General features: G+C 41.8%; 1 protein-coding gene across 1 annotated transcript; it reads right to left on the reverse strand.

Annotated features, from left to right (window-relative positions):
• Positions 1-5,014: 5,014 nt before the first annotated feature.
• On the reverse strand, positions 5,015-15,967 carry LOC129182856 (uncharacterized). Its single transcript, XM_054779452.1, has 11 exons — positions 15,837-15,967; positions 15,571-15,719; positions 15,332-15,488; positions 12,151-12,216; positions 11,776-12,066; positions 10,728-10,751; positions 7,652-7,753; positions 7,522-7,552; positions 7,398-7,447; positions 7,302-7,336; positions 5,015-5,742 (listed from the first exon to the last, which is right to left on the reverse strand). The coding sequence occupies exons 1-11, from the start codon at positions 15,898-15,900 to the stop codon at positions 5,665-5,667; spliced, it is 1,047 nt and encodes a 348-aa protein (XP_054635427.1). The 5' UTR covers positions 15,901-15,967; the 3' UTR covers positions 5,015-5,664.
• Between the last annotated feature and the right edge of the window lie 253 nt (positions 15,968-16,220).

The raw sequence follows: 16,220 nt of genomic DNA on the forward strand, positions 1-16,220 counted from the left end.
CCGGCGGGCTTGTTACAACCGTTGCCCATCCCGACCCGTCCCTGGTCACATATAGCGATGGACTTCGTCACCGGACTACCTCCTTCCAGAGGAAACACCACAATCCTGAACATTGTTGACCGGTTTTCCAAGATGGTACATTTTATAGCATTACCTGGACTACCTACTTCACTGGACACAGCTCGACTCTTGGTGAGACATGTTTTCCGCATCCACGGCATTCCACTCAATATTGTTTCCGACAGAGGACCCCAATTCACTTCCAAGGTGTGGAAGTCCTTCTGCAAGTTACTCGGGGCATCGGTGAGCCTATCATCCGGTCACCATCCACAGACCAACGGCCAGACAGAGCGGGCCAACCAGGACCTCGAGGCGGCCTTACGCTGCGTCTGCCACCGACACCCGTCATCCTGGTCCATCCACCTCCCCTGGGTGGAATACGCGCACAACACGCTTGTCAGCTCGGCCACAGGTATGTCACCCTTCAAAGTCGCTAATGGATACCAGCCTCCTCTTTTTCCGTCTCAGGAGGTGGAAGTGTCGGTGCCATCGGTCCAAGTCCACCTGCGCCGCGCCCGAAGAGTATGGCGGGAGACAGTAGCTGCCCTGAACCGCACGGCGGACCGTAATCGACGCCTGGCCGACCGCCACAGAATCCCGGCACCCGTCTACCAGGTCGGCCAGGAAGTCTGGTTGTCATCCAGGGACTTACCGTTAGCCGGAACCAGCCGGAAGCTGGCACCCAGATTTGTGGGACCTTACAAAATCGACTCAATCATCAGTTCCTCCTCCGTCAGACTCATACTACCACCAGCACTCAAGGTACACCCGGTATTCCACGTCTCCTGCCTCAAGCCTGTGTCCTCCAGTCACCTGTGCCCCCCGGTCGAGTCGCCTCCTCCGCCGCGCCTGATCGATGGCCATCCAGCTTACACAGTGAAGGCCATCTTGGACTCCCGAAGGAGGGGCAGGGGGTTCCAGTACCTGGTTGACTGGGAGGGTTACGGCCCTGAGGAGCGTTCTTGGGTCTCCCGCTCCCTTATCTTGGATCCGTCACTCATAAGCGACTTCCACCGTCTCCATCCTAACAAGCCAGGTAAGCCGCCAGGAGGCGTCTTATGAGGGGGGGACATACTGTCATGTTCTGCATTCTGCTCTGCTGCCCTCTGCTGTTTTTGTGTTGCAGCACATCCCTGAACATGACCCAGACCTAATCACACACACCTGCAGCTCATTACCTCCTCCCTTCTTAAGCTGCAGCCAAACAATCTACCAGTGCCAGATTGTACTCCTTGACTTCCTGACCTCCTGTTCCTTGCTCCCGCTCAGTCCGGCTCCACTACCCTTACCCTGCTTTCTGGCCCGCTATCTGTGCTTGTGCTTACCTGCTCTGTACCTTGTTAGTATTTTCCTGTTGGTTTGCCTTCAGCGTTTTCTGTTGTACTTCTAGTTTTTTCCCTGACAGCCTTCTGCTGTCAGTGTTTTATGTTTGTTACCCAAAGTGGATTTTCCTTTGTTGTACTTTACCTGTTTGGACACTTTTTGTTATTAAACTTTATTTTGTATTTTGAAGTCGCACTAGTCTTGCATTGGGATCCTAATTTTCCTGCTGTGGCATCCGCCACTCCTGACATATATAGCATATAAGACAGGCATATATAACATATAAGACAGGCATATACTATATAACATACAAGGCAGGCATATATAACATATAAGACAGGCATATATAACATATAAGACAGGCATATACTATATAACATACAAGACAGGCATATATAACATATACGACAGGCATATACTATATAACATATAAGCCAGGCATATATAACATATAAGCCAGGCATATATAACATATAAGACAGGCATATACTATATAACATATAAGAAAGGCATATATAACAGGGAAGCTTTTAATGTGTGGGCAAAGCAGCTCAGTCAATCGCAATCAGAATCTTCTTGCCATGCAAACATTCCCACGCCATTGTTTCAAAATAACGACATACTTGTCCCACCAGCTAAGGTCTGATCGGGTCTTGTCTTAAAGCACAATCGTCGAAGGCAGCGTCGACAGCACAAACCAGCAGTAGCGTCCTCCGAAGGCCATAATGGTGCCTTTGTTCGTCAATGTAAAGTGAAAGTAGGCGCATGTTTGCTCTTATGCACACAAAAAGTCATTTCAGTATGCTTAAAAGCAGCAATGTTATGTTTATTATTGCACACATTATTCTTATTTAATGTGGAAATAACGGCACATAATTTTTACATCACCTGTCAGCAAAAGGCTCTGTCTTCACCATCCACACGCATACACTGAAGCTGGAGTTTTCCAAAATCTCAGTTTTTAAGGCCAAAAACCTCCTTTTGCTGTGTATGAGAGGCCAAAATGCATACAAAAATATGCGTTTTTAAAAAATACATATTTATGTGGACTGGGCCTGAGTAGGTATGGGAATCACCGAGGCCCTGCGATTGGCTGGCGACCAGTCCAGGGTGTACCCGCGGCCCTCGCCTGAATTCAGCTGGGATAGGCTCCAGCATACACGCGAGCCTAGTGATGATAAGCGACATAGAAGATGGATGGATGGATGGAATTACCGAGTATCTCACAATTTTTTGCCGACTTTATCAATAGTGTCACAATACCGTGATGGTCTTATATAGGAGCAAAATATCTTGCCAAATATATCAATAGTATTACGATATAGCTATACAATATCATGATACGATAACCACTCATAGTAGGGGGCTTTTTCATACAGTTTTATGTAGTTGTGCCTCATAAATTGTCTGGTGTGACTGACAATTTTTGGGCAGACAAAATCCAGCAATAGGAGCTTCCCAATGTACACTCACTGACTTTTAGTGCTGAATTATTGTCCACCATAAAAGCTCACGAAGAGGTGAAAGGGACACCACCTCCTCTGTGCTCTTTCTTTCATGCAAGCAAAAGTGAGATGACCTTTTGTGGGGCCTTTTTTTGTTGCATTTTTGTGTTGTTTTGGGGGCAGAGGTGACACTGAACAACAAAGTTGAACTGGACTTATTGTCAATGCATTTAATGCAACATTGCTTTGATACATAAACAGTGCCCTCTGCAGAATAGCCAGCAACACTACAGGCACACTCGTTCATCTCAAAGTTCTATTGGCTGTCATATGAAGCATTCAAAGCGCTTAGGTCAATGTCCTTTCCATCGATAAGCATGATTTCATTTGTTACTGAGAAAATACATACGAGGGATAGATTTGTGTATTTTATTGAATATTGAGAACGGTATTATGCAATATAGAATTATTTTTACCTTGCAATGTGTTGGTGTCTATAAGTAAAACACACACAAGTACATTTTCACATGTTATACCAACCGTTATGCACAATTATATATAAAACATTATCATATGTCAAAAATAATGAGACTTCTGTAAAGTTAACTAAATTAAATGAGCAACATTGCTTAGACAGATACTGTATGTAAACAGAATACTGCTCAAAAAAATGAAAGGAACACTTCGAAAACACATCAGATCTAAACTGGGGGAAAAATGATCTTGAATATCTTTCCTGATAATAAGTGGGTGATGTATTAGTAACAAAATGATGCCACATAATTTGATAGAAATGAAAATGATCACCCTATAGAGGGGGGAAATCAAAGACACTCCAAAAATGAAAGTGAAAAAATGATGCAGCACACTGGTCCATTTTGCCAAAATGTCATTGTAGCAACTCAAAATGATTCTCAGTAGTTTGTGTGGCCCCCACGTGCTTGTACGCATGCCTGACAACGTCGGGGCATGCTCCTAATGAGACTACGGATGGTGTCCTGGGGGATCTCCTCCCAGATCTGGACCAGGGCATCACTGCGGTACCTGGACGCATGGAGGAGATTCCAGGAGACAGGTAGTTACTCCAGGAGAGCTGGACAGGGCCGTAGAAGGTCCTTCAACCCTCAGCAGGATCGGTATCTGCTCCTTTGTGCAAGGAGGAACAGGATGAGCACTGCCAGAGCCCTTCAAAATGACCTCCAACAGGCCACTGGTGTGAATGTTTCTGACCAAACAATCAGAAACAGGCTCCATGAGGGTGGCCTGAGGGCCCGACGTCCTGTAGTGAGCCCTGTGCTCACTGCCCAGCACCGTAGAGCTCGATTGGCATTTGCCATAGACCACCAGAATTGGCAACTACACCACTGGTGCCCTGTGCTCTTCCCTGATGAGAGCAAGTTCAACCTGAGCACATGCGACAGACGTGAAAGGGTCTGGAGATGCCGTGGAGAACGTTATGCTGCCTGCAACATCATTCAGCATGACCGGTTTGGTGGTGGTTCAGTGATGGTCTGGGGAGGCATATCCCTGGAAGGACACACAGACCTCTACAGGTTAGATAACGGCACCCTGACTGCTATTAGGTATCGGGATGAAATCCTTGGACCCATTGTCAGAACCTACGCTGGTGCAGTGGGACCTGGGTTCCTCCTGGTCCACGACAATGCCCGACCTCATGTGGCTAGTGTATGCAGGTAGTTCCTGGAGGATGAAGGAATTGATACCATTGACTGGCCCCCACGTTCACCTGACCTAAACCCAATAGAACACCTCTGGGACATTATGTTTAGGTCCATCCGGCGCCGCCAGGTTGCTCCTCAAACTGTGCAGGAGCTCATTGATGCCCTGGTCCAGATCTGGGAGGAGATCCCCCAGGACACCATCCGTAGTCTCATTAGGAGCATGCCCCAACGTTGTCAGGCATGCGTACAATCACGTGGGAGCCACACAAACTACTGCGAATCATTTTAGTTGCTACAATGACATTTTGGCAAAATGGACCAGTCTGCTGCATAATTTTTTCACTTTCATTTTTGGGGTGTCTTTGATTTCCCCCCTCTATAGGGTGATCATTTTCATTTCTATCAAATTATGTGGCATCATTTTGTTACTAATATATCACCCGCTTATTATCAGGAAAGATATTCAACATCATTTTTCCCCCAGTTTAGATCTGATGTGTTTTCAAAGTGTTCCTTTAATTTTTTTGAGCCGTATATTATAACTGCACGGTGGCCGAGTGGTTAGCATGTTGGCCACACAGTCACAGTCTGAAGAGCCGGAAGACCTGGGTTTGAATCTCCCTTGGGGCATTTCTCTATGGAGTTTGCATGTTCTCCCGTTTTCTCCGGTTACTCTGGTTTCCTCCCACATTCCAAAAACATGCATTCATTGGCCACTCTAAATTGTCCATAGGTATGAATGTGAGTGTGAATGGTTGTTTGTCCATACTGTATGTGGCCTGCCATTGGCTGGTGACCAGTCCAGGGTGTACCCCGCCTGTCACCCAAAGTCAGCTGGGATAGGCTCCAGCATGCGCCCGCGCCCCTAATGAGGAGAAGTGGCATAGAAAATGGATGGATTATAACTGTATAGGTATAATGCAATTATACTGTATTTTTTAAAATAAGAAAAAATAGAGGTCCCACAATACAAGTGCCACAACTAAATGTGCGTAATACTGTACATAACAAACACCTCATTCAGTCTAATTGTAAGTACAAGTGAAAGAGGAACTTGAGGAAATTGCTTTTCCGGTCCTGCTGCGTGAAAGGCGGCTGATGCTACATATTGTAGATATACTTTAACAAAGTATAAATACACCGAAGAAAGCTTTCTAATGGATGGGGTTTGTGAACGTGGCGAGGGAGTTCCATAATGGAGATCTGGAGGTTGTGTTCCCATTGGCCCATTCCTGCACACAAAACAACATCAACACAATCACACAAAGAGCGAGCTGCGAGTGAGCCCAGCGTGAAATCATTTCCTGCAGCAGGGCTTCAATTTCTACACAGCTTATATCTCCGCTTGGTCGACAAAATATAGCAGAAAGTCAGTGTGGGGAGCTGCATTTCTCTATAAAGCAACAGTAGGTAATAATTTGGCCTTGGAGTACCAGCTTCCACATCATATTAATGGCTAGCTTTTAACAGAAAGAATAGCCTAGCTGTCGTGGCGAGGCTGACTGTTCTGTACATACTGTACCGGTTCAGTGTATTGTGCAGTACTGCTCCCTACTATACAAAATGTATGTTTTAGTGATGTTCTAACAGTAATATGTGTCCCTAGAGTCTAATTATGAGCACTAAACTTGAAAAAAGTTGACCACCTTCCTCACTTGTTTTTTGGTTTTTCTTCAGTGAATAGGCTAACCTGGCGTGACGTTGCTGATAAAATGTGAGTCCAGTGTTAACACTGTAGCTCACATACTGTATTGTAGCTGTGTTAGGGCTGCTAACATCTATGTTCTCTCGTCACACGCTCTGCTTATTAGCATTAAAACTACAGACACACAGAACGGCGTCTTCCTTGTATGTATATATATATATATATATATATATATATATATATATATATATATATATAGTGTGTATATATATATATATATATATATATATATATATATATATATATATATATATATATATATGTATATATATATGTATATATATATATATATATATATATATATATATATATATATATATGTGTGTGTGTGTGTGGTGATATTGGGTTTTTTTCAGTCTGCAAAACACCTTTTTGATGTACACAAACAGTCAAAAAGACACTGTTTCTAACCCCTTTTTCAAAGTATTGGTCCCTTTGCAGGGTTGTCAAAAGTGCAGCCCGGGGACCATTTATGGCTTGAGGCTGCTTTTTTATTGGCCCTTGGCATATTAAAAAAAATGAAACAAGAACATAAAAAACAACAAAAATGGAAAAAAAAGTTCAGTCATTTTGCAGGGATAAAGACAAATTATTAAGACGGTAAACTCGTAATATTTACAGAAAAAAAGTGCATCAAAAAGTCAAACGATGAGAAACAAACCAAACAAAGAATAAAGTTGTAATTTACTGCAAATTAGGTTGGGTTAATGTTATAATACTAAAGTCAATACAGTCATACTAGCAGGAGAAAAAATGTACAAGGATGTTGAAATATTTGTAAAAATTTAAAAAAAAAAAAACAGCAAAAAAATGTAATGTAAGGAGGAACAGTTCATAATAATAACACGCTTTGTCACTGATCAAATGAATAGATGTAATTATTTTTTAGAATAAATATTTTTAAATATAAAAATGTCTGGTTCCTCTGAAATACATTCTTTTCCTATGAATGGTGGCAGCCTTATCTCAGTTTGTACAAAGGTCGCTCCAAAGGTTGGAATAAACCATTGGTAGCTTAACTATTAATCAGTGAACTCTCTTTGTTGTTGTTGGCAAGTGAAGTTATAGCTGATGATTAATAATTACCTGGGAGGTGACGCTGGAACACCTGACGGTAAGGTCTGCAAAAACAACACCATCAATCCACTCATCCAATTTTGGAAAAGATCATGCTCGACTCACCAACCACATGGTCCTTGGTGTGAACCTCAGTCCAAAACTTTGCTTCCTGCCTACATTGTTAAACAAGACATGTTAAGACATTCATAATAATGTGTGAACTGCACTAATGAGCTTGAATAAATACCTTTTCTTCTTTTCCTCAGCTGCTGCTTTGACTATTTTTTTGAAAGATGGAGAGCTCATTTTAGGTTTTTGTGAAAAAAAAAAGTGAACATGACATAAAGGTAGAGGTTGCTGGTGCAGTGGTGAAATACCTCTCTTGTGGAGCACCACAGCCACCAGCGCCACTGAGCAGAGGAAGAGCACCACAGCAGAGAAACAACCCAGAACAAGAGGCCAGTCCACACTTGGCACATCTACACACACGACATAAAGATGCATTAGATTCCAAGACCATCCACGAATAGCAAAAAAAAAAAAAAACAAACACACAAGTAATTTTTGACACGATACGTGTAAAGTGTGGGTTACGCTGCTGCATCTAGGCGCCACCGTACTTAAAGTTGATGTTTTCCTCTGATTTGGAATCACCATTTGCAATAAAAGTGATTGTGGTCGCAACACAGGAAGCTAACAAGCTAAAGACATACAGGTAGATGCACAGTCCAAACTTAAACCGTATAATACGCCACACACACTTATTAAAGCATTTTAAATCAAAGTAAACAAAATGTATTGGCACTCACCACTAATGAATGTTAATTAACAGTGGTGCTGATGAGTATGAAATTTGCTGCGGAGTATGATGATGATGAAGACATGTACAGCACAACGTGAGCTGACGCTTTAAACTTAAATTCAAACTTGCTGTTGCAGTGCTTCTGATTTCCTTCTGTTTTTTCTTTATGTATGGAACAGTGCTTTCAATCACTCTTCAAAGTTTTTCCTCTTTTTTTACCATGTACATGTATAGTTCAACCTTCTTACGTCCCTTGCCAAAATCCTGCAGGATATTTGGGCGTTTTTTCAATCGTAAAAATGAAAACTCATGCAAAAAAAAAAAACACCTTGAAAAAGATGAGCAACTTGTGCTCCTCTTCTGTGGATGCGACGCTACAAAAAAAAAAAGCACTCAGCCATTCAAACGGCACACCATGTACAGGTACTGTATTCTGTAGGATTATACAAAGCACATTTTTATGAATTATTACTGATTTCGGGCGAATGAGATGAGTTTCCTGGGAAATGGGGTCGTGACTGCTGAATCGCAAATATGTAGGGATCCGCCATATATGACGACATGCTACAATAGTAAGGAGGCGTGGCACGAGATCTTGTGTTACGAGACCTCACGAGATTAAAACGTGACAAGATTTCTCACTCAGGAAAAAAACTGTCTCACGATAATAAATTAATCCCAGCATAAATGAAAGTGAACTCCAAATATTGCCAGGTGCATGCGCATCTGTTTCCCTCGTCTCTCACCTCCAAACAGGCAGAATGAGGGTTCACTCTGTGCATTGGTTCAGCTCCTACACGCTTCATAGAAGAACGACGAACAGAGTGAGACCACTTGTCAGTCATACAAGACAAACACAGTGACAAAACAAACATAATCATCATTGGTCCCAACAACATCACAAAATCCGCTCAAGACTTCTGCCTCAATCTTGACAACACGACCCTCACTCCATCCCCACTCATCTGCAACCTTGGCATCCTCCTCGACTCTACTGTCTCATTTGAAGCACATGTGAAACAAATGACCCGGACTGCATTTTTCCATCTTAAGAACATAGCCCGGCTCTGTCCATCACTCATGTTCTCTGCTGCTGAAATCCTCATCCACGCCTTTGTCACATCCAGAATTGGCTACTGCAAAAGCATTCTATGGAACAGACTGCAGTACATCCAAAACTCTGCTGCCTACCCCTTCATCTCCACCCGCTCCCGTGAACACATCACCCCTGTCCTTCAAAATCTCCACTGGCTCCCCGTCCCTCAACGCGTCCATTTCAGAGTCCTCCTGATCGCTTTCAGGCTGGCCCCTCCATACCTCACAGACCTGCTCCATTGACACAATCCCTCACGTTCCCTCCGCTCCTTTGACTCCAACCTCCTGACCTTCCCCTGTAGGACCAAGCTCCAAACCTGGGGAGATAGAGCTTTCTCCATCGCCACCCCCACCTTCTGGAATTCACTGCTCCAACCACAACTGACCTTCCTACCATCAAAAAACAACTCATAACACACCTGTTTAAATCTGTATTTAATGTTGAATTTTTTTAAACATTGCTGCTTTGTTTTGTTTTTAGTCCTCTTTATTGTATTTAATGTGACTTCTGCTGGGTTTGTTTTGGCTTTACATTGTTTTTATCTTCAGCTGGGATAGGCTCCAGCATACCTGCGACCCTAGTGAGGATAAGCGGCATAGAAGATGGATGGATGGATGTTTTTATCTTCCACTGTAAAGCGTCTTTGAGTACCTTGTAAAGCACTATACAAATAAAATCTATTATTGTTTTTTATTATTATTATTATTGTTCAGTTGCTTTGCCTCTGTAGGGGAGGAAGGGCCGCTAGCATACACACAGCAAAAGAGTGGAGCCTCGTGAGGAGTAACGCAAAGTAACTTAATAGAAATTAGGAGGGGGAAAGATGCTTGCAAAGCCAAATGCCACAGCCCCCGTGTGGCCAGGTGTGCCCATCAACACGAATGAGCCAGTATAACGAATTTATTTGAAAGTGGTAGCAACATAAAAGGCAACAAAACGTACTTGCCCACCTAAACATATTCATCCGACTCAGTTTACCCATTTGGGAAAAAAAAAACTACACATCGAGATGCAGAGCCTTCGTCCCGACAGTCAACACTCACAGAGACGTTTGGCTGACAAAGTAAATACAAACGGAACAGCAAAAAATGGTGTAAGTTCACTGAGAATCATTGCAAAAGAAATGCTTCTTTTTAATAGTCAAAAAGCCAGCATTTCAAGAAATACTGCAAACATTTGACAGACAGTATGAATTGCCTGTGAGAAAATATATGTCACAAACACCAATTCCGCGACTTTACAGAGTAAAAGATGACATATTAAAGGAAATATTGCATTATTACGATATATTATTATTTATGATTATTATTATATGCTATAACAGTGGTTCATTTGGTCTCAAAAAATGTAGACAACATTGTTTTGCGTCAGTTTGTGGGTCAATAAATTGTTGTGTGACTCGGTTAAATAAAAAAGTTTGTTCAGTCATATTTATTCATTGTACGTTTCTTCAAATTAATGTTCAGATCTTGTCTCATTCTCATGGACCCAACCTCGTGAGTTGGCTGTCTCGTGACATACCTAATATCAAGCCTTTCTATTGATATAACATTACCTGGTGTTGATGCAGGTGGAAGACCTGAAAAGACAAGAAAAAGGCACACAGTCATTATTTATGTAACATGCAAATCGACTACATCACCATTCATTTTGTGGTAAAATGTAACGAAAAGTTCAGTACACTACTGAAAAAAAATCATACAGCGTTTTGCATGTTGATAAAGTTACAACATCGATTAAAAAGACACAATTGTGTGACCATGAACCATGTTGTATGTCACTTCTCTAATAAACAGAGTGCGTTAGGTTTTGTACGAAATCGTATCTTTGTCTGCTGGGATACAACAATGACACACTGTTACACCAAATAATTATATAATAAATATTTAATATTCTTCCTTGGTCCAGGTGCCACCCCTCTACAAAGTTCGGTGGAAATTGGTTTTGCATTTTTAGTGTAATCCTTCTTGTAGTGTCTGTTTCTATTTAGTATATGACCGTGTCAAAATGACTGCAGTGAAAGTAGATAGTGTACATTATTTGGGGATTATTTCATAGTTGTTTTTATCATTACATGTAATTATTTTTCTTCACTTTCACTAGTTCTAGTTTGAAGAAAAACAGTTTCTAGGAGTATTAAATGCGATTATCTCTTGCTATTGTTACTATTGTGATACTATTGTGATGTTACATTGAGACACAGTTTAATTAAAATGAATTAAAACAAATTATTTAAATTTATTTAAATATAAAATATATAAGTATGGTATATATTATTTTATTTATTAAAATATATAATATTTTTTCTGTAAATAGCATTCCATCCATCTTCTATCCAATCGCAGGGCACATATAGACAAACAACCATTCACACTCACATTCATACCTATGGACAATTTAGAGTTGCCAATTAACCTAACATGCATGTTTTTGGAATGTGGGAGGAAACCGGAGTACTCGGAGAAAACCCACCCACGCACGGGGAGAACATGCAAACTCCACACAGAGATGGTAAATAGCATTATAATATACCATTTTTAATCATTATATTGGATAATAATTAGGAGAATGACTAACTATCCACACATGGAGTGTATCAGTACCTCGGGAAACAGCCAGAGGGCGGCTGCGTTCAGAATTAGTCCACTTCCCGCCCAAGAGGACACTGTACTGGCACTGGTAGAAGGCCACCAGTGTGTCCTGGACTGGCACTGGGAATGTGGTCTCATGGCTGGTGGCTTGTACACGGTGACTGGAGACAGGACGTTGACTGTCCAGCAGGTACAGGGTGAAAACTGCACCAGGGTATGCGGGGGACCCTGTGCAGAGCATGTGCCACACTTGCGTGTGTTGTTGGAGAAGGATGGTGGGCACAGGCAGCTTGTCTGGCTTGTCTGACACACATCAACAGAGAACAATTAGAACTGGTCAGAGTGACATACTGTATGTATACATAAATAAACAAATAGTGAGCGCACCACTTGGAGGCTCCACTGATAAGAATGGAGGTGGCAGGGAGGGGATGGCTGAAGGTGGGGAAACACCTGGAAACAAAGCAATATTTTATTTGACTAGTGGTGGGTCACACATTTTGCTCAATTAAGTAATCAGTCAGTTGTTGGGTATTGATAAAAGGTCATTGACTTGTGATTGACTATGAAAATGAATGCTCCATTGGAAATAAAGTTACACTCTTTACCCAAGGTTCCCAAAAATTCAACTCATAGAAGTATAAGAAAAATATAATATATAATTTTTTTCACTTCACAGTATATTGGATTATTATTTTTGGAGTAAATTTAAGAAAAATAAACTTTTCTCTCAAAGTCTAAAAAAATGTAAAATTTCTTCACTTTCTCAGCATCAAATCTTTTCAACAAACAACCATGTCCGGATTAGAATATATCAAAAGTATGTGGCTATAATTGGGGGTCAATTGGACCAAATTGGTCCCGAAGGTAAAGATTGTAGACATGGAATCATGGAATTTAAAAATAATTATAAAAAAACAAATCCTGGCCAAGTTTCATACAATTATCCGTAAAACCGACTCAAAAAAGTCAAATACTGTAAGCAGGATGTACACGTCTCTGGAGGTGCCTCAAGGGGAAATCTATTAAGTGATATTGTTTTTACTGACATGGGACAATTTGCCTCTGAATGTTCTGAACTCCTGTTTTCCTGCTAGCGTTGTATTAGCAGAAAAATGTTCTTTGGGGAAAATGCCATAGCCTGCCTTTGTAGTAGCTGTACTTCCAATTGCTGATGTCATGTTGTTATTATTTAGACCGGCGATTCCCAACCACGGTGCTGCAGCACATAGCACTAGTGTGCTGTGAGAGATCATGAAATTACCACATTTCTTGGTAAAAAAAAAGGCTTAAAATATATCTTTGTTCATCTATCTATGCTTGTGACATAAAGTGACAGGCGGAACAATTAAATGCTCTTCCACGAGATGGCAGGAGGCACATAATTAACTGCGTGTCCACTTGTTGACATTCATTCATTCATTTATGTACGTCAACATTTTTGTTTGTGCTACGAGACTTTTCTAATGTAAAAAAAAAAATACGTAGCTTGTCTCAAACAAAGTGTGCAAAACACTGCTTTAGACCCCCAACGAGCTGAGACTGACTCACCATCAGCTCTGTTGGTTGCAGCCAACTAGTGCCCTCCATTTTGTCTCAAATGCTGATGACACTTGGACTGGTCGCCAGTCAGTTGCATTGCAATTATGAATTGGGCACTGACTGGAGATCAAGCTCATGTCAGCTGCATAAATGATGGGAATCACTCCACCACCCATTTTACCAAGACATTTTGGAAAAATCAGTGCTTTAAACTTTGTGGGAAAAGCAAGGTTGGTTGTGTAACCCATCTGGTCCAGTGTTCCGCCCAGGCTCGTTCTCGGGTCTGCAGAATGCAAGTTAAGAGCACTAGCCATCAAGCTAAAAACCCAACAAGTCAACTCGATGCTCAGCGCGATTAAAGCATAAGGGAATAAGGTTTACCAAAGTACTTCTGCAAGAACTTGACAAAGAGCCCTGAACTCAACTCCAAGTAACACAAGTGGGATGAACTAGAACAGGGGGTGCCCATCATGTCAGTTGTTGAGCTACCGGTTGATCGCGAAGCTAGTGTGGGTCGATCGCATGTGTCACCCACGTCATAATCGGTCAGCTGAGTTTAAGCTCCCCTCATGATTCGCTGTTGGGCTTCCACCAATGTTAGTGGGGAACAGATGTTTCCAGCGAGACACGGAAACACAACTTTCATCTGTATTATTTCAATTACGGACAAACTTGTTATGTAGAAAAAAAACGTCAATTGTTTGATGGCTGCGCTTTGCATTCTGAACTCTACTATAGCGATGTGTGTTTTCTGCACTTTGGTTGGTGAAACTATTACTTCATGATTAATTGGAAAATTGCTGAATCATTTTTTGAATCATTTTGATTGTGCAATCAAAATTGCACAATCATTTTCATCTCTTGTATATCTGTAATGTTTGATAGCAAATGCAAACTAGACGGAATACATGAACTGTGTGTATAATGAACGCTATGTAGCTGTTTTGACTGACAAACCACTCAGGTTATGTGCAGAACGATTGATTGATTATTGTAAATATATGTATTGAATTGAATTGTGAATTATTGAATGATATCAACTATTTTGATGACCTGCAAACTTTGAAAATGTAAATGTGAAATACTAATCATTAGTATATAGTATAGTAGTTGTGTTGACTTGTAACTTGCATGCTGAAAAATTGTGCGCACCCCTGATATACATGTACAATGTACATAAATACTCCAAATCTAACAAATAATAACTACCACAGCATGTGACATCACAGAAGCGCCGTCGTAAAAAGGTGTACAAGTATTGTCGGTCTCGCGCATGCGCGGAATCGATGACGTTTCCGGTCTGTATTGTGTAGTCACAATCCACATATAGTGTTGGAAATGGACTGCTGTGGATGTGTTCAGGTCAGAATAAAGTTATTAAAGTGACGCAGACGCTGTGGGGACGCTACTGTGGCTCCCTCTGCCGTCATAACAGAGACGTGGCTTGACATGATGCGCATGTAAATATAATTAATGAAATAAATTAGTTGCCGCTGTTTTTATGTTTATAGTAGGATGTAGAGCTTTGGGACGTTTAAAAGTAGACATTTTAAAAGTAACCTGCAGGACACACTCCAAAATCTTGTAAAAGTTTTCCCAAAAGAGTGGAAGTTGTAATCGCTGTTATGCTGTACCTTCATGTTATCTTTCATTTTCTACTATCTTCAATGTAGCGTAATACCATGGGGTGGTTTACCACAAACCTCCTGCTGTAGCTGTCAGCAGCACGCCTTGTGTTTGATCTTGTGAGTGGGCGGGAGCTTTCTATATACAAAATGCAGGATGTGACAACCGCTACACACACACACACACACACACACACACACCCGCAGAGCAGAAGACAATGAAGGAGTGCAGGGAGCACCTGCGTGCAGCAGGGGCGGATGGGAGTGTTTATTATTTTATGCCAAATGTACAGTACAATCAGTGCAGATTGATTTTTTTTTTCTGTAAAGCCTCGGCTGCACTATGGAATCGTGTTTAATGTAAAAAGTTTCAACATGCCCAAAAAATAAAGCGCACTAACCTCTTTGCTGCTCTATAGGTAAGTAAGGACTGACAGCACTGTAGAGGCCTTGCAGGTTCTTGTACAAACAGCAAAAAAGTTCAGGTTCTGTTCCCTTCTTGAGTTGGACAGTGAAGTGAACCTCCTCAGCAGGAGACTGCAGCTCCATTGAGTCCACCTTAAAGGATGATGAGAGAACCACAATCAAGTAAGTCCAGTAGAGGTACACACAACACCCCAGAAACCCCTCAAATAAAGACCTCCTCTCTGAATCGGAAGAGTATGAATTGGACCCCACGTTGGCCCTCTGAGGCCCGACAGACTAGGAGCGCTGAGCTTGTGGACCATGAATGGATAAGAAGCTTAGGTGCCGCTGGGCTGAGGGAAGACGTGGAAGCCAGGAGTCCTCCTAAGTCAAAGAAGGGGATGTAACACAACAGAAATCAGTTTCACAAGTCCTCTTGAAGCAGTACGTAAACACAAGGCTAAGTGTGAGAAAATAGGTGGATGCTGTAGTGTTGCTTACCCAATAGTGACAAAGAAGTTAATATCAGTGTCCAAAATGATTGTCCACCGCGCCCAAAATGCATCTTAAATTGACTCAAGAAGAATGCTGTCGAAGCTGCCGCAAGCAACAGGAGCTCTCTCTCTCTTTCTCTTCCTCTCTCTGATTTCTTCATACATATGACATCCTCTTGAAGACTACAGTGTAGTCATGAGTAGGGGGAAGGCTGGAAACACACTTCCTTTTATGGAGTCCACCACCAGTCGGATGCATGATATAATCACACAGCAGGCCCATTGTCACCTGCAGATGGCACTGTGGTGAAAAAAGCTTATGTTTTCCCGTAGCGCAAAATTATTTTGTGTAAATGTGTCTTGTAATCCGTGTACGACACATTGAAATAGA

The sequence above is a fragment of the Dunckerocampus dactyliophorus genome, chromosome 6 (assembly GCF_027744805.1).
Source record: "Dunckerocampus dactyliophorus isolate RoL2022-P2 chromosome 6, RoL_Ddac_1.1, whole genome shotgun sequence".
NCBI classification, from domain to species: Eukaryota; Metazoa; Chordata; class Actinopteri; order Syngnathiformes; family Syngnathidae; genus Dunckerocampus; species Dunckerocampus dactyliophorus.